Source organism: Desmodus rotundus, chromosome 4 (genome assembly GCF_022682495.2).
Source record: "Desmodus rotundus isolate HL8 chromosome 4, HLdesRot8A.1, whole genome shotgun sequence".
Classification (NCBI taxonomy): domain Eukaryota; kingdom Metazoa; phylum Chordata; class Mammalia; order Chiroptera; family Phyllostomidae; genus Desmodus; species Desmodus rotundus.
In genome coordinates, this window is record NC_071390.1 from 71849998 (window position 1) to 71874020 (window position 24023).

General features: G+C 37.1%; 1 protein-coding gene across 3 annotated transcripts in view; it reads right to left on the reverse strand.

Moving 5' to 3' along the window:
* BMS1 (BMS1 ribosome biogenesis factor) overlaps nt 1-24023 on the reverse strand; it is a 54760-nt gene that overhangs the window by 15699 nt on the left and 15038 nt on the right. For 2 of the 3 annotated variants that reach the window (XM_045196032.3, XM_024561135.4), the window contains exons 5-14: nt 20478-20666; nt 19691-19833; nt 18861-18982; nt 18365-18558; nt 17198-17337; nt 14554-15311; nt 14242-14343; nt 13641-13664; nt 13381-13538; nt 8810-8891 (exon numbers count right to left, since the gene is read on the reverse strand). In XM_045196032.3, the coding sequence (XP_045051967.2) occupies nt 8810-8891; nt 13381-13538; nt 13641-13664; nt 14242-14343; nt 14554-15311; nt 17198-17337; nt 18365-18558; nt 18861-18982; nt 19691-19833; nt 20478-20666 (1912 nt within the window). The remainder of the gene's footprint in view (nt 1-8809; nt 8892-13380; nt 13539-13640; nt 13665-14241; nt 14344-14553; nt 15312-17197; nt 17338-18364; nt 18559-18860; nt 18983-19690; nt 19834-20477; nt 20667-24023) is intronic. The other variant, XM_024561136.4, reaches the window with a different exon arrangement.

The window sequence follows — 24023 nt, forward strand, 5'->3', positions numbered from 1 at the left end:
AAAAGGGACATAAGCAGAATTCAAAATACTGGTTATAAGGATACTCACGGAACTTAGTGAGAACATCAACAGCATAAAAAAGAGCCATTATGAGGGGAATTTAACACCCCACTGTCAAAAATGGATAGATCTGCCTAACAAAATATCAACAATGATATTGTGGCATTGAACAATGCCCGATCAAATGGACTTAACTGATATATATATATAGAAACATTCATCCCAAAGAAGCAGAATACACATTCTTTTCAAATGGACAAGAAACATTTTCAAAGATAGACCACATGATAGGACACAAAACAAGCCTCAATAAATTCAAGAAGACTGAAATCATACCCAGCATTTTTCTCAGACCACAAAGACCTGAAAGTAGAAACCAACCTCAAGGAAAAAACTCAAAACCAATCAAACCCATGGAGATTCAATAGCATTTTATTAAATAATGAGTGGGTTAATAATGAGATCAAGCATGAAATCTTTTAAAAAGCTCCTGAACAAATGAAAACAAAGAAGAGTCCAAAACGTATGGGATACGGCAAAGGTAGTCCTGAGAGGGAAGTTCATAGCGATACAGGCCTACCTAAAAAAGATAGAAACATTTCAAATAAACTACCTAACCATACACCTCAAGAACTGGAGAAACAACAACAAAGACAGCCCAGAGCAAGTAGAAGGAAGGAAATAGCAAGATCAGAGCAGAATTAAACAACATAGAGACTAAAAGCACAATTCTAAGGATCAATAAATCCAGAAGCTGGTTCTTTGAAAAGATAAATAAAATCGACAAATCTTTAAGCAGACTCATTGAGGAAAAAAGAGAGAGGACCCAAATAAACACAATCAGAAATGAAAAAGGAGAGATTACAACTGATACCACAGAAATACAAAGGATTGTAAGAAATTACTACGAAGAACTATATGCCAAGAAATTTGAAAACCTAGGTGAAATGAACAAATTTCTAGAAAAATATAATCTTCCAAAACTGAATGAAGAATCAGAAAGTCTGAACATACCAATAAGAGCTGACGAAGTTGTAGCAGTCATCAAAAAACTCCAGGCACACAAAAGCCTGGCCTGGATGGTTTCACAGGAGAATTTTACAAGACATTTAAGGAAGAGCTAACCTCTATCCTTCATAGACTACTCCAAAAAATCCAAGAAGATGGAAGACTCCCAAACTCTTTTCATGATGCCAGCATCATCCTAATCCAAAAACCAGATAAAGACATAACAAAGAAAGAAAACTTCAGGCCAATATTGATGAACATTGATGCTAAAATCCTCAACAAAATATTGGCAAACCGCATCCAGCAATACATTAAAAAGATCATACACAAAGATCAAGTGGAATTCTTCCCAGGGATGCAAGGATGGTACAATATTCACAAATCAATAAACGTTAATATATCACATAAACAAAAGCAAAGACAAAAAACACATGATCATATCAATAAATGCGGAAAAAGCATTTGATGAGGTACAGCACCCATTTCTGATAAAAACACTCAGCAAAGTGGGAATAGAGGGAGCATTCCCCAACATAATAAAGGCCATATATGAGAGACCTACAGCCAACATCATACTCAATGGACAAAAACTTAGAGCTTTCCCACTAAGATCAGGAACTAGACAAGGATGCCCTCTCTCACCACTCCTATTCAACATAGTATTGGAAGTCCTAGCCACAGCAATCAGACAAGAAAAAGAAATAAAAGGCTTCCAAACTGTAAAGGAGGAAGCAAAACTGTAATTTTTTGCAGATGACATGACAGTGTATAAAGGATGTATGTATAAAGGAACATGCATAAAGGATCATGGACAAAGCCAAAGGGTGGTAACATTGAGGGTGTGAAGTAGGGATGGAGGTGGCAAGGGGGAGTGGTGAGGAGACAATGGAGACGGCTGTACTTAAACAACAATAAAAAAATGCCATGAGAAATAAAATTAGTGGAAACAGGAAAATACAAAAGAGCCAGTCAGAAACAAAGGATACATTAATTGAAACAAAGAACAATTTAAGGGAAACAACAGTAGAGTGGATAAAGGTGAGAATCAAATCAATAATTTGAAACATAAGGAAGCAGAAAACACCAATCAGAACAAGAAAAAAATGTTTAAAACCTAGGAATTAGAGTAGGAGTTAGACAAGTTCTCTAACCAATAACCTAAGATAATTTAAAAGTGGAAAATAATCTAAAACAAGCAAAACCCAGAAATAATAAAGAGCAGCAATCAACAAAATTGAAAATTAGAAAATTGCATGCACCAAGAAAAGGCCAGGTGAGGTGACTGTCTACAATTCAAGGGGGGAACTCTCATTAGACTCCAACCTGGTGACACCTAGATCTTGATAAAGAATGAAGAATGCTGAATGATCAATCTAATAAACAAAATTCACCAGAGATGGACTAATCAGAAAATGCCACTGTGAGAGATGAACCTACATTGATACCTGACCAGAGGCTGGCTTGAAACAAGCAAAAGAATGCTTAGAGATCACATCTTTTGAGTTGAAAAAATACTATGTTTTAGTTATTTGGAGGAAAATGAGCATTTCATTATCTTTCCTTTACCAAGTACAGCTGCTGTTATTTTTCTTCTTCTATTCCTATGGCAGAGATAGCATTCATCTTTCCTTATTTCCCTCTTTTCTTTCTTCTCCCCTTCTTTTTTCCCCTCCCTCCCTTTGTTTAGAAAATCCTTACATCTGTGCATCTGACTTCATTTATTCATCTCAGAGGTTGATAAACTACGGTCTACCCTTTGTTTTTGTTTTTTTTACGTGTTGTTTTTTTAAAGTTGTGGTAAAATACACCTAGCCCTCTGTTTTTGTGAACAGTTATACTGTAACACAGCCAGGCCCATTTGTTTACATATTGTTTGTGGCCACTTTGTGCTATCATGGCAGAGTTGGGTTGAGTAGTTGCTACAAGGAATAAGTGGTCCACAAAGCATAAAATATCTACTATTTACCAAAGCATAAAATATTCACCAAAGTATTACATTGTCCCTTTATGGAAGAAGTTTGCTGATCCTTTATATTTACTCACCAAATGTTCTAGGTAATATACCAGGAAATGGGAATGTATTGGTGAAAACAGCACACTTTTTGTCCATTAGAAGTTAATAGTTCATTTGTAGAGACAGAAATGAATTAGAAAATCCTCCATGATGTTGATTTCCTTTTTTTCCCCTTGCTTTTATCCTTCCCCTTACTTCTTTTTTCTCCCCTATTTACCAAACATCCATGTATTATGTACTGTTCTAGCTATTGGTATCATATTCCTGAGTACTAATTAATTTCTTAACCTAGAAATATACATTCCTAGCCTTAACAATAAAAACACTGCTGGGTATTGAAGGAATGAGTAACAAATAAATCTGTACACACACACAAAAGAAACAAATTTAGGAAACTGAAAATCAAAGAAAACAAAGCTGGTTACTTGGGATGGGGGGAAGTCAATAAACCTTCTGACAAAGATAAAAAGAGAGAAGACACAAATCACAAATATCAAGAAAGAAACAGCATATTATCAAAACTGACCCTGCAACAATTCAAAGGGTACTAATAAAACACTATGAATATTACACTCAGAATACCCAACAAGCTGGCCTCTCAGAGAAAGCACTTAATAAAATTTTCCCAGTAGGTCCTGAAATTCTTGGAAAACCATTCCTACCAAAATTCAGGCCAGATGGAATAGATAACCTAAAGCCCTATAACCAATAAAAAAATAAAATTTATAATTATAAGCTTCCAAAAAGGAAAGTTTCACTGGAGAATTATATCAAACATTTAAGGAATTCATCCCAATTCTAAAGAATCTTTTCCAGAAAACAGAAAAAACTGGAACACTTTGCAACTCATTTTATGAGGCCAGTATTACCCTGATACTAAAACCAGAAGAAGACAGTACAGACAAAACAAAACAAAAACAAACCAACAACACACAGACTAGTATCTCTCATGAACTTAGATGCAAAATTCTTCAACAAAAATACTTCAAATAAAATTCAGCAACATATAAAGAATTATATGACATGACCAAGTGGGATTTATTCCAGGTATGCAATGCTGGTTTAATATTCAATAATTAATCACTGTAATCCACTATACCAAAAGTGTAAAGAATAAAATTTATATGATCTTATCAGTTGACACTGAAAGTCATCTGACAAAATTCAACACCTATTCATGGTTAAAAAACAAACAAAAAAAACCTCTTCTAAGTACACTAAGAATAAAGAGGGAACAGAGCAGATAAAAAGCACCTATAGAAAAAGCAAACTAACATCATACATAACAGTGAAAAACATTAGAGACAAGACAGGATTTCCATTCTAAGCTTTAGTGCTAGCCATTACAATAAGTAAAAATATTTAAAGTATGTAGAAATAAACAACACACAGCTCAAAAAGGAAGAAATAATACTGTCCCTGTTTGCAGATAACATGACTGTCTATGTAGAAAAATCCCAAGCTATCTACAAAAAAGAAAACAAAAACAACAAAAACACTGCTAGAACTAGTGAGGTCAGCAAAATAAAAAATACAAAAATCAATCACAGTGAAATAAATATAAGCTTATCAAAATATATTCACCATCAGTGTGCTGAAAATTACGAAGTGCTGATGAAAGAAATTGAAGACAAATGAACAGACACACTGTCTTCCTGGATTATAATAATCAAAATAGTCAAGATTCTCCCCAAATTGATCTATAGGTTTAATGTGACTCCTATCAAAATAGAGCAAAGTTCTTTGTAGACATAGACAAGCTTATTGTAAAATTTATATGCAAAGTCACAAACCTTAGGATAGATAAACCAATGTTTAAAAAAATGAATGTAGTGAGAGCAATCACTCTACCTAATATTATGTTGACTATATATCTACAAGTAACTAAGATAGTTGGTATTGCTGGAGGAACTGACACATGAATGAATGAAAAAGAAAGAACCCAGCAATAGACTCAAAGATGCTCAACTAATCTTTGACAAAGGTGCAAAAGTCATTCAATGGAAAGAAAAGTGCTGGAGGAATCATACACCCACAAGCAAAAATATAAACCTTGACCTAAATCTCACATCTTACAAGAAAAAAAAAAAATCAAAACAGATCACATACAGAAAAAAAAAAAGCTGTAAAACTTTTAGAAAACATAGAAGAAAATTTTCAGGGTCTAAGAATAGGAAATTGTTCCTAGACCTGACACCAACTGCACTATCCTTAAAAAAAAAGAAGTGATAAATTGGACCTCATCCAAATTAAAAGCTTTTGCTCTGTGAAATGCCCTATTAATAAAATGAAAAGACAAACTATGGGAGAAAATATCAGCAAACCACATATCCAACAATGGAATATATAAGAAACTCCCAATGTTCAACAGTAAAAAAATATTATCCAATTAGAAAAAGGGCAAAACACATCCATAGACATTTTAACAAAGAATACATACAAAATAAGCACATAAAAAATGTTATCATCATTAGCCATCAAGGAAATACAGGGTAGGGCAAGTATAAGTTTACAGTTTTGAGAATACAAAATAAAGTTTACTCTTGTATTATTTACTGTATTATTTTCCATATGAACAACTGTAAACTTACTTTTGCCCCACCCTGTATAGCTCCACACCTAACCACCGTTAACAGCTCCAAAGCTAGCCTCCTTTCCCTGCCTCCTCTTTCAAGCTGTATTTGAACTAGCGAAGTATCTCCTGCTCTCCCCAGAAGGCCTCATTATGTGAGTCCATAACCTCTTGATGCATGTGAGCTGTCATCTCTCAATATTCAAACCAAATTTTGAGTGAGAGGTCTATTAGTATAATATATCAATCACATCAACGAATCTAAAAAGGAAAAAAACACATTAACTTAAGAAATGACAAAAAGGCATTAGAAATTCATCAGAAATATCAAATTGCTGGAAATAACTATAAAAAGTATTTCGTGATGCACAAAACTGTAATTTGAGATAGGAGAGGCAGAATGTGTTCCTGGAGAGAACTGAATACTGTATGAAAGTTCCAATTATTCCTAAATCAATTTTCAGTTTACTGTAATACCAATTAAAAAACATAATGCACCTTATTTACCAAAATGGTTTGTAAAATTAATTTAGACCACTGCTAACTATGAACTGGCAAGTAGGAATATGAAATACAGGACATTTGTCTAGGGCAACTTAAGTTCAGAATTAAAATGCATATACTTTTTGACAAAGTTAATTCCATTTCTTTTTTAAAATTATATTTTGATTATGCTACTACAATTGTCCCAATTTTCCCACCTTTGCCCCCCTCCACCCAGCTTTCACACTCCCTTAGGCAATTCCCCCACTATCGTTCAAGTCCATGTGTCATGCTTGTAAGTTCTTTGGCTACTCCATTTCCTATACTTTACATCCCCATGGGTATTCTGTACTACCTATTTGTACTTCTTAATCTCCTCACCTCTTCATTCATTCCTCTACACCCCTTCCATCAAAACTCTCCGTATCGATGATTCTGTCTCTATTGTTCTGGTTTGCTAACTTTGTTTCTTAGATTCAATTGCTGATAGTTATGTATTTATTGCTATTATATAGTTCATAGTTTTCATCTTCTTTTTCTTTAATAACTCCCTTTGACACTTTATATAATGGTTTAGTGGTGATGAACTCCTTTAGTTTTTGTTTGTCTGGGAAGTTTTTTATCTGAATTTCAAAATAAATGATATCTTTGCTGGGTAGAGCAATCTCAGCTGTAGGTCCCTGCTTTTCATGACTTTGTATGTTTCTTGCCAAGCCCTTCTAGTCTTCACTGTTGTTGGCAGGTCAATGGGAGGGGCTTACCCAGGCCACTCAGCTACAAGGACTGACTGTGACCACTCACCACCAACCTCCACCCTCCATGGAGGATCAGCTGTGCAGGGCCAGCACGGTGGTGCACCAGCGTGGTCTGCAGCTGTCCACTGGTTGTGCAGGTTCTGGAGTTTCCTGGGCAGTGCAGGCCAAGGTCAGCCCCTACCTGTGTTCTGCCCAGGCCCACTCTGCATGAGCTATGAAGCAATCTGAGAAGGTTGCTACTTGTGCTGGGCTTGGAGATTCCCAGGTGAGGCTAAGCTGTGAATCTAGGCTGCCTGCTGTAGTGCCAGGCCTGGGGCCACTTAGTGAGAGGTACAAGGGGCTGGAGGCTCACTGAGGCTGGTTGTTGCTTGTCTGAGAGGATTTGTGGTGTTCTGAAGCAAGAACCAAGACCAGGGATTCATGTGAAAAAGTCACTTTAACAGTTCATGTGTGCAGGTAATTTGGGTGGGAGGGAGTCTGGAGATCTTCAGGGCAGGGCAAACAGTGTTAGCAAAGCTGATGGAGTCTCAGATATGGTACCAGCCTGCTGGCTCTGTGGCTGTAGGGGGTGGGTCCCCCAAGAAGGGGGACAATGGCCTCTGTCTCGGAGAAAGCTGTGCCCCAGCTCTTGCCTTGATGCCAGACACTTCAGGTCTTCCCTGTATGTTTCTGGTGCCTTTCAAGCTACTCCCCAGTGCTGGAGCTCAGAGGGAATGAGCCTGTGTAAGTCCATGTGTGGATTCTTTAAGAGGAACTGCTTGGGACTCCAGAAGCAGAAGTTTCTTCCACTGACTCAATCCTTGCTGGTGTTTGCAACCAAGACTTATGGGGACTTATCTTCCTGGCACTAGAACCCTGGACTGGGGGTCCTAGTGTGGGGCTGGGACTCCTAGCTCCCGAGATATCCCTCCCAAAGTTTTATCCATCATACATAGGTGTATGATCAGCCCATTCTGCGTCTCCGCCCGTCCTACTAGTCTGCGTGGATGTGGTTTCTTTAATTCCGTAGTTTTCAGACTTCCATTCAACTCTATATCTAATCTGGGTAATGGTTGTTCTACATGTTAGTTGTTATTGTGAGGGTTGTGCAAGGAGGCGAGTCATGTTTACCTACGCTGCCATCTTGATTGGAAGAGTAAATCCATTTCTAAATATCTGCTCTACGGGATATTGCCACAAATTATTAAGGATGTTCACTGTGATTTTATGTATAAGAATAAAAAACTGAACAAAAATTGAATGATAGTTAAGTGACAGCACATCAATAGAACATACAGACATTAAAAAGAGGTTGCTCCAAATAATGTGACAAAGAAGGATGTCTATATCATAATTCACATTAATAAATCTGTCTTATGAAAATAAAAATTGTGATTCAAGAGTTATATCAAGGTGGCCCAGTGTAGCGTTATTTATAATATGGGCAAAGTAAATTGTTTATATGTCAAACAATACAACTATGAATTAAATTATAATACTTAAATCATAAATACACAATCTTCAAAAAAATCTGACTATATGAAATATGAAAACTAGAAAAATTTATATTTATATACACATATATATCTCTATAAGATTTGTAAATGACTTGGAAAGTTAACAAAAGGTTTCTTTACAGGTGATAGAGATTATGGTATGATATTATGTTTTTATTCTAGTGGTTTATAATATATACTACCTTATCATTAAAAAAAAGTACGTTATTTGAGTACATTTTTCACACACACACAAATAATTTTTAACAAATATATAGTAAAATTTATGAAACATTTTCCACTTTTCTTCACTGTCCATATCTAATAAGTCATTTAACCAGGGGGGGGAAAATAAGGTTACCATACAAGAAAAAACTAAAGTATTATCCATAACACTTGTCAGTGTTTCCAAAACATTTCACAATTATTTTCTTTATCCATTAAACATATGGAAGAAAATAAAGAGAAGGCAGTCTTCTCTGAAGAATATCCCTTCACTTACCATCTTCTGCTAAGATCTTGGCTGCATCTTTATCCTCTTCCCACTTCCCAGTCACGAAACAATCTCTGATACTGTTCATAACCTTATACAGAAACATCAGCACTTAATTAAAGTGGATGGAGGATGTCCTATTAGCCCAATGACCTCATAAGTAAACAGGTATTAAGTAATTCCACTGATTTTCAAAGTCTTTTACTGTTCTTAAGGCAATGCAGTTAAACAGCATTTTTATAAATTTGATGTTACTATTTACTACTCCAGACATATTGTGGCTGTTTGAAAACTTAATTCCTTTGACCAATGATAATATCCTGACAAAAACAGAATGTCTTGTATGAGCATAACAATGTAGAGTACTGATGAGGTTCCAAGTCTCCGATATGCCAGATCATCTAGTATACATACACAGGTAGTAGATGCTTGGTGCACCTCTCAAATACAGAATAAAGTCTTATACAAACTCTCCATTTCAGAGTCTGTTTCCTGGGGAACCTGACATAAAACAGTCCACATCATTCACTGACAAGTCCTCAAAACCACACTTATGTAAATCTTACATAGGTCTGAACTTTCACCTGAATTATATTTTGGTTATGAATCATGTTTTTCACACACAACCTCACTTTCAAAGAGTACCCTTGAGGCTAGCATGATTCCAATGAATGAAAAAACAAACTTGTTCATTTACTCATTCCTTTATGCCTACAATCACTCACTAAGCATTCACTGAACATATCTATTCTATGCTAAGAAACTCTGTAGGGAAACTGTTCCCAGATAATCTTTATTTCATTAAGATTAGTAATTGACTTATGGAAACCAAATTAGACGAAACAAATTAAAAAATAAAAAATAAAGAACCTCTATTAAAAGCTCTCAATAAGCTAGGAATAGAAGAAAACGTCCTCAAAGTGATAAAGGGCATCCATTTAAAAACTCACAGCTAGCATCATATTCAATAGTGAAGGACTGAGAACTTTCTCTCTAAGATCAGGATCATGACAAGGATGCCTGCTCTCACTTCTATTTAACATTGAACTGTATATTCTAGGCAGGGCAATTAGACAAGAAAATGAAATTAAAGACATCCAGTTTAGAAAGAAATACTGTTTCTATTCACAGATAATATAATCTGGTAAACAGAAAATCCTAAGGAATCCATTGAAAAACTATCAGAACTAATAATGAGTTCATCAAGGTTGTAAAATACTAGATTAATATAGAATAATAAAACTTATTTCTATACATTGTCAATGAACAATCTAAAGATGAAAATGAGAAAACAGTTCCTTTTATAATAGCATCAAAAGAGTAAGATACAAATCAACGAAAATACAAAGCTTACACTCTGATAACTATAAAACATTCTTCAAAGACATTTCAGATCCAAATAAACAGAAAAGCATCCCATGTTAATGGATTAGAACACTTAATATCATTAAGATAGCAATACTATACAAAGTGATCTATAGATTCAATACAACCCCTATTAGAATCCCAGCTGGCTGTATTGTAGAAATGGAAAAGCTGATCCTAAGATATGGAAAACCCAACAGATCCAGAATAGACGAAAAAATCTTGAAAAAGAACAACCAAGTTGGAAGATTCACCATTTGTGATTTCAAAACTTACTATGAAACAATGGTAATCAAAACAGGCCTGTGCTGGCATAAAGACATAGGTTGACGAAGTACACTTACAAGACCACAGATAAACCCATATATCTAGGCTCAAGTGATTTTTTGCCCAGGGTGCTAAGACAAGGCAGCGGGGAAGGAACAGTCTTTTCAATAAATGGTGCTAGAACAACTGGATCTCCACATGCAAAAGAATAAAGTTGGGTTCATCTCACACCAAATACAAAAATTAACTCAAAATGAACAGAAGATCTTAATATAAGAGTTAAATTATAAAACTCTTAGGAGTAAATCTTCATAATCTTGAACTTGGCAATGGTTTCTTAAATGATACCAAACACACAAACACGGAAAGTATTGATAGACTGGGACTTCATTAAAATTTAAAACTTCGTGCTTCAAAGGCACAGACAAGAGAAGCTACGGACTGGGAGAAGATATCTGTAAATCATATATTGGATAAAGAACTTCTATCCTGAATATATAAACTACTTTTACAACTCAGTGATAAAAAGATAAATGATAAATTTTTTAAATGGGCAAATGATACAGACATTTCTTCAAATAATATACAGAAATGGCCAACAAGCACAGATGAGAAGTTGCCTGACATCATCAGCCATCAAAGAAAGGGAAATCAGAACCACCCTAAGATACCACTCACACCTGTCAGGTAATAATAATAATAACAATAATAATAATACAGATAATAACAGTTAGGACATAGAAAAATCAGAAGCCACTTTTGAAAAGAGAAATAGGAGAACATGAGAGGAGAAAAACTTTGTTTTAATAATCATATTAATAGTAATGTGTAATGTTATGCTAACACTATTTTATGTATAATGTGTCAAATAAAGCAAATGAGTAATTATACAGTTTTCTAATTTCACCAAACAGGGAATAGTTTCTTCAGTGGAAAAACAGAGTTACAAATATCAGATAGAAGAGGTTAAATAAAAACCCTGTAGTTCTGAATCTGAATTGGAAATATCTGTATAAATCCTCCTAAATTTGATCACTGAAATGGCCTAGAAACAATGACCAAACCTGTAGCAATGAATATTCCCATGTCTAGATTGTGATGCTGAAATACCATTTTGCACTGAAAGAAATCAGTTCATTTCATGGCTGCTTCATGTGTAGCATCAGCAACATGACAATGTGACACTGGAACACCTTATCATTCAGACAGCAACAAAGTGCTCAAGGACCAGTAGTAGGATCATGTCAAAAGAACACAGGGAGGGACCAACGTGAAGACTCTCATTGGCAACAGATGAAATAAACCTGAGAATCAATAAGTATAACAAGTGCAGTGGAAGGAAACGCTCAACTATATTTAAATTTGTGAATTCAAAATGATACTTTAAAAAAAAGGCATCTTTGGAGAATCATTCTGAAAACTGGTAAGAGGAATCAAGCATTTCTTCTGCTTATATGGAACTGGGCAACCAAACGGTAGATGCGGGGAAGTTTCTCTTTATAGAAGTATACTAGCTAATAAACATTAGAGAGAAATTTGAACAAAATATCACCATTTTATATCCTTATAAATTAATGGATCGAGGTACTGAGGATCAACAGCTTTTAAAATAGATAACTTTATGTACCTCCTAATGAAAAAACACCACCACCCAGGAAGCAGTCTTGCTGAAAATAAAAATCAAACCTAAATCCAATCAAACTTCTAGATGTGCTGTCTTCAAGGCAGCTACAACCACATGGTTATTTAAATTCTAATTAAGATTAAATAAAACTTAAAATTAAAAATTTAGTTCTTCTGTCTCATTAGACACTAAAAGTGCTCAACAGCCACAAGCACATTGGACAGTTCATATATAGATTATTTCCATCATCACAGAGTTCTAGTGCTATTTCTCTGTATCAATTTATAGGAAGAAATACAGAGGACAGAGATGCCTGAAGAACTGCACATAGGACTGCAGTGGTATCCACGAAGTCCAGAATATGAGAAACTACACACCATATACTTGGTTCTTTAAATATATTAAGTGTAAAGGTGGTAGGGGAAAGATGGGCAGTGAAAAAAAAATGTATATTTAAAGATTAAAAGGCACAGTGAAAAACAAACCCCCAAAAAACCAGTAAAAGTAAACTATGCTGTTTAATGATGCAAACTTGGGAGGATGAAATTACTCAATAAAGAAAAAATTGATTACCAGAGAGTCATGGTTCCTTCTGCAGGGACAGAAAGGACTGTGACTAGGATGGAGAGAGTGCTTACAAGGGTGCTTCACCTAGTAATCCATTAAATTAAACTACTGTTTCATGTGGCCTTCTAAAATCTATATTAAATTTTACCATAAAAATGGTTGCATAGAATCTCATAAGGTACCTATGTGCTGTTCTGTAAATTAAAATAGCTAGTAAGATAATGACTGGACCTCTCTGAGGAGTGACATTTAAGCTAAACTGAATTGATCAAAAGAAGCCAGCACGGGAAGATCTGAACATTCTAGAAGAAAGAGAGGCAAGAGGTGTAAGATGGGATTAAGCCTGGTAAATTTGAGCACTGAAAGAATTCCAGTGTGACTACACAGTGGTGAGCAAAGCAAATTTACTACCAGTGTCATATATTTGTCTACAAATAGCATAAATTATAAATATTAACTTAGGGACACTGGATTTATTCTAATAATAAGACAAAATATTTTAAATGTATAAAATTTATGTGCAATGCTTCAAGTACTACCCATGCTAAAAGTTGAACATTTTCCAATTTTCTCCATAACACATGCACGGGGTTTGACTAAACTCAGAACATGTTATTGCTTAGGATGCACTCCAACATCTGGGAAAATATCCTGTTATAAAGTAACAGGTAGGCAGTATTAAAATCACATGATCTCCTTTTAGAACAATTCTCTAATTCTCTCAAAAATTAAACATACTATTCATATTCAGCCTTACCTCCTCTAAATCCCAATCATGGGGCACCTCCAAGTGAAATTTGGAGCAGTCCAAAGCCTCAGCCTTGTGCTTATACTCTCTGATAGGCTGGGTAACACGAAACAAGCCTCCAAGCTCTTCCCTGGTATCACCTTCTTCTTCTTCATCATCCTCTGTCACTAAAGAGACCACATGATGGAAGAGAGGACTTGGGACTGAGGGTCCCTCTTTGACGTGTCCCTGAGCATATCAGTCAGAGAAGTCAGGCAACTACTGCTTACCATGTCTGGGAGACTTCTGCCTTCCTGCAACGCAGCAGCAAAGAGTCCATTGAGGAGGGAGAAAATAGGGGTTGGGGGAGGGAAGGGAAATTTACAGGCAGAACTTTCAATTATCATAAAAAGGTTCTCTGGAAGAATGTTGAGTCCTTAGTCACTAAGAGCACTTAAGCAAAAGCTGAATGGACACGAGTACACACCAACCTCCTAATTCGATGCTCCTAGCTCACACATACTCTTTTGGCCTTGTTCTAATCACGTAATAACTGGGGACTGAAATATAAACTTCACCACTTTATATTTTCTTGTCACTAAATTCTACAAAAAAATTATCACAAAGGACTTTGTATCGAGGATACAAATTGACATATGAGAATATTCTCATCAAAAGTTTTATGACAAACCCATAAATCTATTTCATATGACCAATTTGTGGTTCTCATAAAGTGATGATTAAAAACATCTGCCAAATACAACTATGACAGCCAGAAATATCTTATGGCTGTCATAAGTACCACTCAAACCTCCAACCAATTTCCTCATTGCCTTTTCAGAAAACAGTCTAAGAATCTATGTGTCTAGATCTGAACTGGAGGTCTTTTACCTGTCCCATAAATAAGCTTTTGAAGATTGGGAGTTGCTTGTTGCTTCCTCAGAAAGGCCTCAGCTGCCTTCCTGGAAAGGTCTTCCTTCCACTTGAGGGCACCTGAATAGACCAACACCAACATCGATTAAATCTGTTTATCTGTCATCTCTGCTTCAAGCTCACTGTTCATTCACCTGGAAATCCTTTTATGAGGTAGAATATTTGAACAGTTAACAAAATATCTAAAACAGCAGACCCCCGAGTGTAGACACTCTATTTGTAGAAGATTTTAGTGCCATTTATAATCACAGTTAAATTAAATTTGCATACCTGAAGTTTCTGTGGAATATACATTTTCTTCCTTGTAATCTTCTTCCTCTTTGAGGAAATCTACATCACTGGTCTCATCAATTAAATTCTCTGACCATAGTTTCTGACCACTGACCACCTGAGAATGCTTTGGAAACTTTTTTCTAATAACCTCTTCATTTTCTGTATCCTTTTCCTCTGTACTGAAAGAGGAGCTTTCTTCAGATTCGTCTTCAGATGCAAATGCCTCTTCAGTTCTGCAATGATCTGAATCTGAAATAGCAAGAGTTACTTTTTTCATTGTCTTCTCCAGGTTCAAACTGTCAATCAAACCATCACTTTGTAAAAGACCTGTTTTACTGCCTTTTTCTGTAGACTTAGGTTCTAAAATATCCTTCTCTCCTTCTACAGAAGAACCCTCTTCTTCACTGCTTTCATCAGCTTCCTCTACTTCTCCTTCATCCTCTGAGCTCCTCTCAAGGTCATCATCACTGTCAGCAAATGCCAGTAAATCTTTTTCAATGTCTTCTTCCGTCTCCTCAAGTCTTGGCCATTTGACAATCTTATCAGCAATATACACTTTACCAGTCATTTCAGCATCTTCTTCCTCTTCTGTTTCATCACTAGAGCTATTTTTTAACCTGTCACCTTCAGACATTTCTTCATCATCTTCAATATCACTAACTCCAGACACATCCTCATCACCTCCAAAAATGGCTTTCCGACGTACTCGACCAGTTTTCAAATCCATCTGCTTTTCTTCTTTTGGTATCCGCAGCCTAGATTACCAAGTAAAGCAAAATAATTCAATTTGTATAACAATCTGCTAATCTAGAAATGGCAAGTCAATAACTACGCAAAGAAGTAGAAAATAATGTCAAGGAATAGTTTTAAATAACATTGCACAGAAAGGATTTATCTGATAAACATTAGAATAGTCAATAAGCAAACTCATGCACAGTTCCCTAATAAAATTCTTCCAATAGACTTATAGAGAGAATAAAGACATAACCTTAACAGAATAGACTAGCCCTGGCTGGTGTGGCTTAGTGGATTGAGTGCCAGCCTGCAAACCAAAGGTCACCAGTTCAATTCCCAGTCAGAGCACATGCCTGGTTTGCAGGCCAGGTTTCCAGTAAGGGGTGCACAAGAGACAACCATACACTGATGTTTCTCTCCCTCTCTTTCTCCCTCCCTTCCCCTCTCTCTAGAAAATAAATAAATAAATAAAATCTTTAAAAAATAGACTAATTTTAGGGAAAAACTTCTAAAATGGAAACAACTGTTTAATAGATCTTTTAGAAAACATCATTTCCAAGCTTGAAACAGATGATCCACACAAGTGGCTGACTCCAGGTTCAAGGCAGGGAAAGGTACAAAGTAAGCCTGGAAGTGCTCAAAGAGCAAAACAAACATGCCAAAAGGACACGAGACAGACCAAAAGGACAACATAATAATTTAAGGCATCATAAATAACAGAATAACAAATGGAATAAACAAAAAAGTCCATTAGTCAACAGTGATACTGAGAGTGAAAGCTCCTTGTTAAAGAACGCTAGCTAACAATGTACACGGAAGAACATTAACAATATTGCCATTTAAAATCACCAATACAATACTTGATAAAGAATCATCAAAATACTAAAACCACAGGATGAAATTAAAAATCATGAAGCCAGTTAATGTAGCTTAAACCAATCAGGAAAATACTAAAAAGTGTACTAAAAGAGCCTGTGCTAAAAGACAGGCTACTATACACCAATAGTAACAAAATGATGACTATATATGAAGACTGTATAGAAAAGAAGAAATGCTCACAATATAAGCATAGAACTTTTACATAAATTATGACTGTAACTTTGTTAGAAAGAGTATCCGTGTAGACAAGGAATACTTGTTATCTGCATCATGCCAAATAGTTTATGTGTACATTACTGCATTCAATCATCACAACTACTATAAGATATAAAATTAATACTCAGAGAGACAATTTCCCAAAAGAGCAGGCCTACTGCACTCAACTACCATGCTACACTGTCTGCTAGTTAAATGGCAGCAGATGACTATTTCTTCATTTGTATATATTTATAGTATGTTATAAACTAGATAATCTCAATCATTTTCAGACTGATTTTTATTGGTAGTCATAAATCACTACAATAAAACAAAACACCTATTATGCTTAAGGTATACAAATTCCCAACCAAGAATGAAAACAACTCACATTCGGCCACACATTGGTGGAAACTGACCCACAGGAGACACTACAACGCAACATAAGTAAAACTTTTAGAGACAAGATATGTGACTTCTGGACAGCCTTGTGAGCCAGCTCCCTGACTCTGCCTGTTCCACTATTTTGACCACTAAAAGAAATCCAAGCAGCACCAGATCTCCTAAAGAGAAATCTATAAAAAAGATTTTGTGAAAGTAGAGGAATATTCTGGGTTTGTCAAAAATGGAATTCTCCATATTCATTCAAAAAATGCCATGTAAAAAAAAGTGTCATGTAATGTCACCTAAGTGAAGAACCCTCAGAAACAAATGCACATACAAAGCAAAGCAAAACATCCCAAATGAATCCCACCAAAATGTGTTATGATGGCAGTTATGGGTGACATAATCTTCTGTAGCATAATTTTTTCTAAGAAAATAACAAACTTACCATTGATTATCTATATCCTCTGATCCCAGTGGTTTGGAGTCAGAAAAAAGTGTCATTCTACTTGAAGCTATCTTGGCATCAATAGTAGAATGGGTGGAAATGAGACTCTGGACCAGTTCATGGGTGGGTCTAGCCTCGTCCTATCAAGGTAACCAAGAAAGTGAAAGTCAGGAATGCATAAGGATTCTGAAGAGACACTGGTTTCAATTACTTTTTCAAAATTGCCCAAAACACAGTTCTAAAACACCCTTCTTACTGCCCCCCAAAAGAAAATTCTTACAACAAAGTCTAAATCTGATTTCTTTCTTTATTAAACTTGTCCAAAGTTCACAGAGTATACAACTTGATAACCTAAATACCTAGCTAGAAAAACCTTCAGTGCTCATACTGCAGAACGCACTCATTTTAGCCCAACAAAATATCGTTTCTGAAGAGTAAAAGAGATAAAAATCTGGAGTCCATTAAATAAATTTGCTACCTTTTGATTCAAAAATTTCACTTCGAGGAATTTACTGCATAGAAAGATCCCTCCCAGTGAGCAAAGCTACATGTGCAAGGTCTTACTACATCACTGTTTAAACCAGGGGATATGGGGTGAGCCCCTCAGCACTTCAAAGATTGCTACGGTAAATGAGGTTTATTTCTACAATGAAATAGTACAAAACTGTATAGAGACAGAAGCAGCTCTACAAATACTAACAGGAAACAAGGGAATCACATATTATGTGCCCCCAAAACTTGTACAAGCATTTAAAGCTGGATCTCATATAACAAATATGACTTATCTCTTTCTCACACACACACAAACACATGATACCACATTATAGTATTTACGTATAACATGTAATAATCTAAATAAATGTGTATATGTTTGAAGAGAAGAAAAAAGAGAGAAAGACCAAAGACAGCTAGAAGACATTGATTTTCTATAAAGAGAGATGGAAGTACAAGGCACCAAACTGCTTGCAATGCTCATGTTGGGAGATAGATGTGAGATCTCCTGTGGATCTTGCAGCAGGGAGGCACAAAGGACAGACTTCTACTTTCTGCTTGGTAGAGTTAAGTATTCTGCAATTTACAACAGGCATTATCATAAATATGAATACAGACTTAAAAGCTTGAGTAAATGAAAGGTAACTATACTACTTCCTGTGACTTTCCTCTCACCGATTCCTGAAAGCCATGGCTGCCGCCAAGGTCGACATAGACAGCATCTTTGTCATACAGCACACCACCAACTCCAGAGAGAGGTGCATAAACCAACTTCTCCTTTTCATTTAAACAGCGCTTCTTCTGTTGTTCAGGAAGGGCACAGGGGTCTGGTAGGAAACTGATGTCACTCACAGCAAAATCCCCTACACCTGGAAGAAAGACAGGAAGTAGCTTCAGCTGACAAATCTATCAACTGTCAGCAAAAACGGACCCCAGTCAGAAAGCTTCAATCAGGACAATGGCACCATTTGATACTGGCATTGTGCCTCTCTAGCTAAACACCACCATCAAAGCAGAGGAGATCTGGTCAACTCAGTGTCTGTTGGCCAGTGCGGAGCTGAGTTACTCTCAAAACCTCCAGCAAGGGAGCTTTATCTTGTTTGGCCATTTTTCAGTTTACCTGAGAAATGAAGTCATCTCAAAAGTTCTACAATTACTAGTGAAACAATACCTGGCATGTGAATGTGGCTTTTATTTTTCAAGTGTGCTCCTCTTAAATAACCATAAAGAGACAACTTTCGGTCACATTTGATATTTGTTCGGATATCTTCTGGCTTTGTCAAATCTTCCATCCTAGAAAAATAAAACCCAATCACATGGCAGACATGAATGTCAGAGTTCTTCTACCTCCCTTCGTGTCAATAATTCATCACATTTACTAGTTCATGAAACATGTTAGAAAATTATAGAAAATACAGAAATAAGCAAGCACAGTTCTCCATCTATCAGAGAAAAAGAAGCAAACACACGATTGGACCTTTTTAAGGCTCTACATAATATATGTTCCATAAGTATGACTGCAGAAATGGGAAATGTATTCCCTGGGGTCAGAAAAAGAGTACAGAACCTACCCTGAAAAAACTTTTAGGACAGAGGATTAAGCTTTGTTCTGGGTTTTTGTTTTGTTTTGTTTTTTAGTGTGGCTTGGGTTCTGGCAGGTGGAAAAGAGTATTATAGGCTGAGAAAACAGTATGAAAAGAAAGCATAAAGGAAGGAAAACACAATACACATCTGAATGAGTAGAGCACCATGGATGAAGCCACATCCTATAGCCCTAAATGCTTCAAAATCCTCACATTTTTCTAAATATTTCATACTTTATTCCCAGAGTCACAGCATCTTTAAATAACGATAGAAAAAAGTAGGTATTTTCTACCAACTACATTTCTCCCCCCACTATTCAAAAAAAGCACAAAATACGCTCTAATACTGTTCTTTTTCTAACCTCCTTAGCTTTGAAATATCTGGGAAGGAAGAAAAAGATGTACATTAACTTTTTACCTGTCTGCCAGGATATAAGGATGAGAGGTTTGCCATGTAAGAGGCCTAAACTTCATCACTGTAATAAAACGACCCAGATTGTGAATTTCTTGGTTTTGATATTCTCCATGCACCAATCCAGAAAGATAGAAGAGCTTGGCACCCTAAACGTTAAAAACAAACAAACAAAAAAATTAAATTTCAACTAACTTCTTGTCAACAACTGCACTAAATAAAAGGCCTCTAAATAAGAAGCAATCCTAAGAAAGGAAGATTTCTAGGAAACCACTATGCCAATGCTTCCAGAACCTCTCTGGCCTCTTTCAGGAACCATCCTATCAGGGCCTTCTAAGGGCAAAACTGTAAATACATTTAGTTTCAAAACTGTTCTCCAGTCAAGCAGTGGCATCTGTCTGGAGTACTGCAGTGGGATTCCTGGGCACAGAAAACATCCTGTAACCAATGGGCCATATCAGTGTGGAAGGGAAGAAGGAGTAGCAGTATGAGTACACTACAGTTCTTGGTTCTGTAACTACAATATGAGAAACTTTGGGCAAACTCTATTAACTCACAAATCTAAAACACTTAGAGCCAGACACTGCCTGGTGCTGGGGAGAGAGACAAATAAAACGCCAAAAAAGATCCGTACTGAAGACTATATTGAGGAAATATGCGAGTGACTATCAACAGATATATAAAGAAAACTCAGGAGGTGAATCTATAGAGATATTATTAATCTCTCATACTCAACCAGTCTATTTTTAAAGGATTACAGTGTTAGCATTCAATAATTTAATTATTTTCATACCGGGTAGACTTCTGTCCAGAATCTGTGCTTTAATCTCTTCTTTGTCTTCTTCAGCTGCTTATTATACTTGAAGGAATCTAGGTGAGTGAGAACGCCCATAATTTTAGGAAAGCCATGTACTTGACAGATGTTTAGAAACTCAAATGTTTCCATTTCAAACCCGAAGCTGGCATCTATAAGCATCAGAACCTAAAAACAGAAGACAGTTTCTCAAGGAAACTACCAAAACAGATCATCAGCAAACTATGGCCTGTGGGCCAAATCTGACTCTTCACCTGTTTCATAACTAAAGTTTTACTGGGACACAGCCATGTTAATTCATTTACGTATTGTCTACATCTGCTTTTATACTACAACTACAAAGTTAAGTAGTTGCAACAAAAATTATGATCCATAAAAACTAAAATATTTACTATCTGGCCCTTTACAGAAAAAAGTGCTAACTCCTGCTCTAGCCTAAATCAAATGATTAGTTAGGGGTAACCATGATAGAGAAAAAAATCACCCTTCTATTTCAAGCATTTCACTGTATGAGAAATAACTCAGAAAAGGCTGGGTCTAATTTAGCCCATACCTGAAAAGTTCTTACTTTAAGAAAAAAGCGTTTTGCAAGGTGTTGTTAAGCTAAGTAACATCTCTACAACGAAACAAAAAACCAGATCTTTGACATCCAAAAATGGTAGATGGTGGTAATAAATGAAAAATATAAAAAATGTAGAGAAAACCAAGTATTTTTGTTTTGATCTTCTCATACAGAAAATAAAATTTTTTGCAAGGAAGTGTGTAGTAGAAAAGCTCTATCTTAGATATTAATCTGTAACATGCAATTGCTCAGAAACTAAGAAAAAAGAAGGCTATCAGTTTAGAATTGAGTCAGAGGACAGTATAGCTATAAATGGTAATCTGTAAGAAAGTATAAGCACCAGCGAAGATGGAGGCCTAGGTAGACACACTGCACCACCTCGCACAACCAAAAGGACAACAAAAATTTAAAAACAAAAAACAACCAGAACTGACAGAAAATCGAATTGCATGAAGTCCAACAACCAAGGAAATAAAGAGGAAACATTCATCCAGACCAGTAGGAGGGGCGGAGCTGGGCAGCCGGGGGGAGAGGACTCGCGATAAGGCGGGCGGCTGGCGGACTCAGCAAGGTGGTGAATTGTGGAACTGGGCAGGCAGTGCAATAGTTAGCAGACCCCACGGCCCCACATTCACACATACATAAACCAGGAGGAACGGTGGGGGAGCGAAGCAGACCGCGCAACCCAGGGCTCCAGCTTGGGGAAATAAAGCCTCAAACCTCTTATTGAAAACACCTGATGGGATTGAGGCGGCAGTGGGAGAAACTCCCAGCCTCACAGGAGAGTTCGTTGGAGAGACCCACAGGGGCCTAGAGCGTGCACAAGCCCATCCACCCACTCGGGAATCAGTACCAGAGGGGGCCAATTTGATTGTGGGTAGCGGAGGGAGTGACTAAAATCAGCCAAAGAGTGGAGCAAGCACCATTGCTCCCCGTCAGCCCCTCCCCCGTACAGCGTCACAGCGCAGCAACCAGCGTTACCCCACCCCCGTGGACACCTAAGGCTCCGCCCCTTTGTGTAACAGGCACAAAGACAAAAAAAAAAAAAAAAAGGCCCAAATGAAAGAACAGATCAAAACTCCAGAAATAATACAACTGAGCGAGGAAGAGATGGCCAACCTATCGGATGCACAGTTCAAAACACTGGTAATTAGGATGCTCACAGAATTGGTTGAATTTGGTCGAAAACTAGATGAAAAAATGAAGGCTATGCTAAGAGAGACAAAGGAAAATGTACAGGGAACCAATAGTGATGTGAAGGAAGCTGGGACTCAAATCAACGGTGTGGACCAGAAGGAAGAAAGAAATATCCAACCAGAAAAGAATGAAGAAACAAGAATTCAAAAAAATGAGGTGAGGCTTAGGAACCTCCAGGACATCTTTAAATGTTCCAACATCTGAATTATAGGGGTGCCAGAAAGAGAAGAGGAAGAACAAAAAATTGAAAACTTATTTGAACAAATAATGAAGGAGAACTTCCCTCATCTGGCAAAGGAAATAGACTTCCAGGAAGTCCAGGAAGCTCAGAGAACCCCAAAGAAGCTGGACCCAAGGAGGAACACACCAAGGCACATCATAATTTCATTAGCCAAGATGAAACAGAAGGAGAGAATCTTAGAAGCAGCAAGAGAAAAGGATACAGTTACCTACAAAGGACTTCCCATTAGACTGTCAGCTGATTTCTCCAAAGAGACCTTACAGGCAAGAAGGGGCTGGAAAGAAGTATTCAAAGTCATGAAAGGCAAGGGCCTACATCCAAAATTGCTCTATCCAGCAAAGCTTTCACTTAGAATGGAAGGGCAGATAAAGTGCTTCTCAGATAAGGTCAAGTTAAAGGAGTTCATCATCACCACCAAGTCCTTATTATATGAAATGTTAAAGGGATTTATCTAAGAAAAAGAAGATAAAAAATATGAACAGTAAAAATGACAGCAGACTCACAGTTATTAACAACCACACCTAAAACCAAAACAAAAGCAAACTAAGTAAACAGTAAGAACAGGAATGGAACCACAGAACTGGAGATCACATGGAGGGTTATCAACAGGGGAGTGGGAGGGGGAGCGAGGGGGAAAAGGTACAGAGAATAAGTAGCATAAATGGTAGGTAGAAAATAGGGGGAGGGTAAGAATAGTGTAGGAAATGTAGAAGCCAAAGAACTTATAAGTATGACCCATGGACATGAACTATAGGCGGGGAATGTGGGAGGGAGGAGGTGGGCAGGATGGAGTGTAGTGAAGGGGGGGAAATGGGACAACTGTAATAGCATAATCAATAAATATATATATAAAAAAAAGAAAGTATAAGCTGACTTCCAGCCAAGCTGGAGGTATAGGTGGGTACCTTTGCCTCCTCTTACAACCAAAAGAAGGACAACAAAAATTTAAAAACAAAAAACAACCAGAACTGACAGAAAATAAAGCTGTATGGGAAGTCTGACAACCAAGGAGTTAACAAAGAAACATTCAACCAGACAGGTAGGAGGGGCAGAGACAGGTGGCTGGGCAGACAGGACTTCCAGCAAGGAGGCAGGGTAGAGGACCAGAGTGGGCGAGGCAGAGGCTGGGGGACCTGAAAGTCCCACATTTGTGTTCAGATAAACCAGAAGGAACAACTGGGCAGCGAGACAGATCACGTAACCCACAGATCTAGTGTGGGGAAATAGAGCCTCAAAGACTCTGCTGAAAAATCTTGTGGGGGTTGAAGCAGCAAGAGAAACTCCCAGCCTCACAGGAGAGTTCGTTGGAGAGACCCAGAGGGTCCTAGAATGTACACAAACCCACCCACCTGGGAATCAGAATCAGAACGGCCCAATTTGCTCGTGGGTAGCAGCAGAGGGGACTGGAAGCCAGCAGAGAGCTGACCAGGCCACACTATCCCATCTGGGACCCCACTCACACATACAGCACCAAAACACAGTGACATGGGTTGCCCCACCCCAGCAAACACCTAAGGCTCTGCCC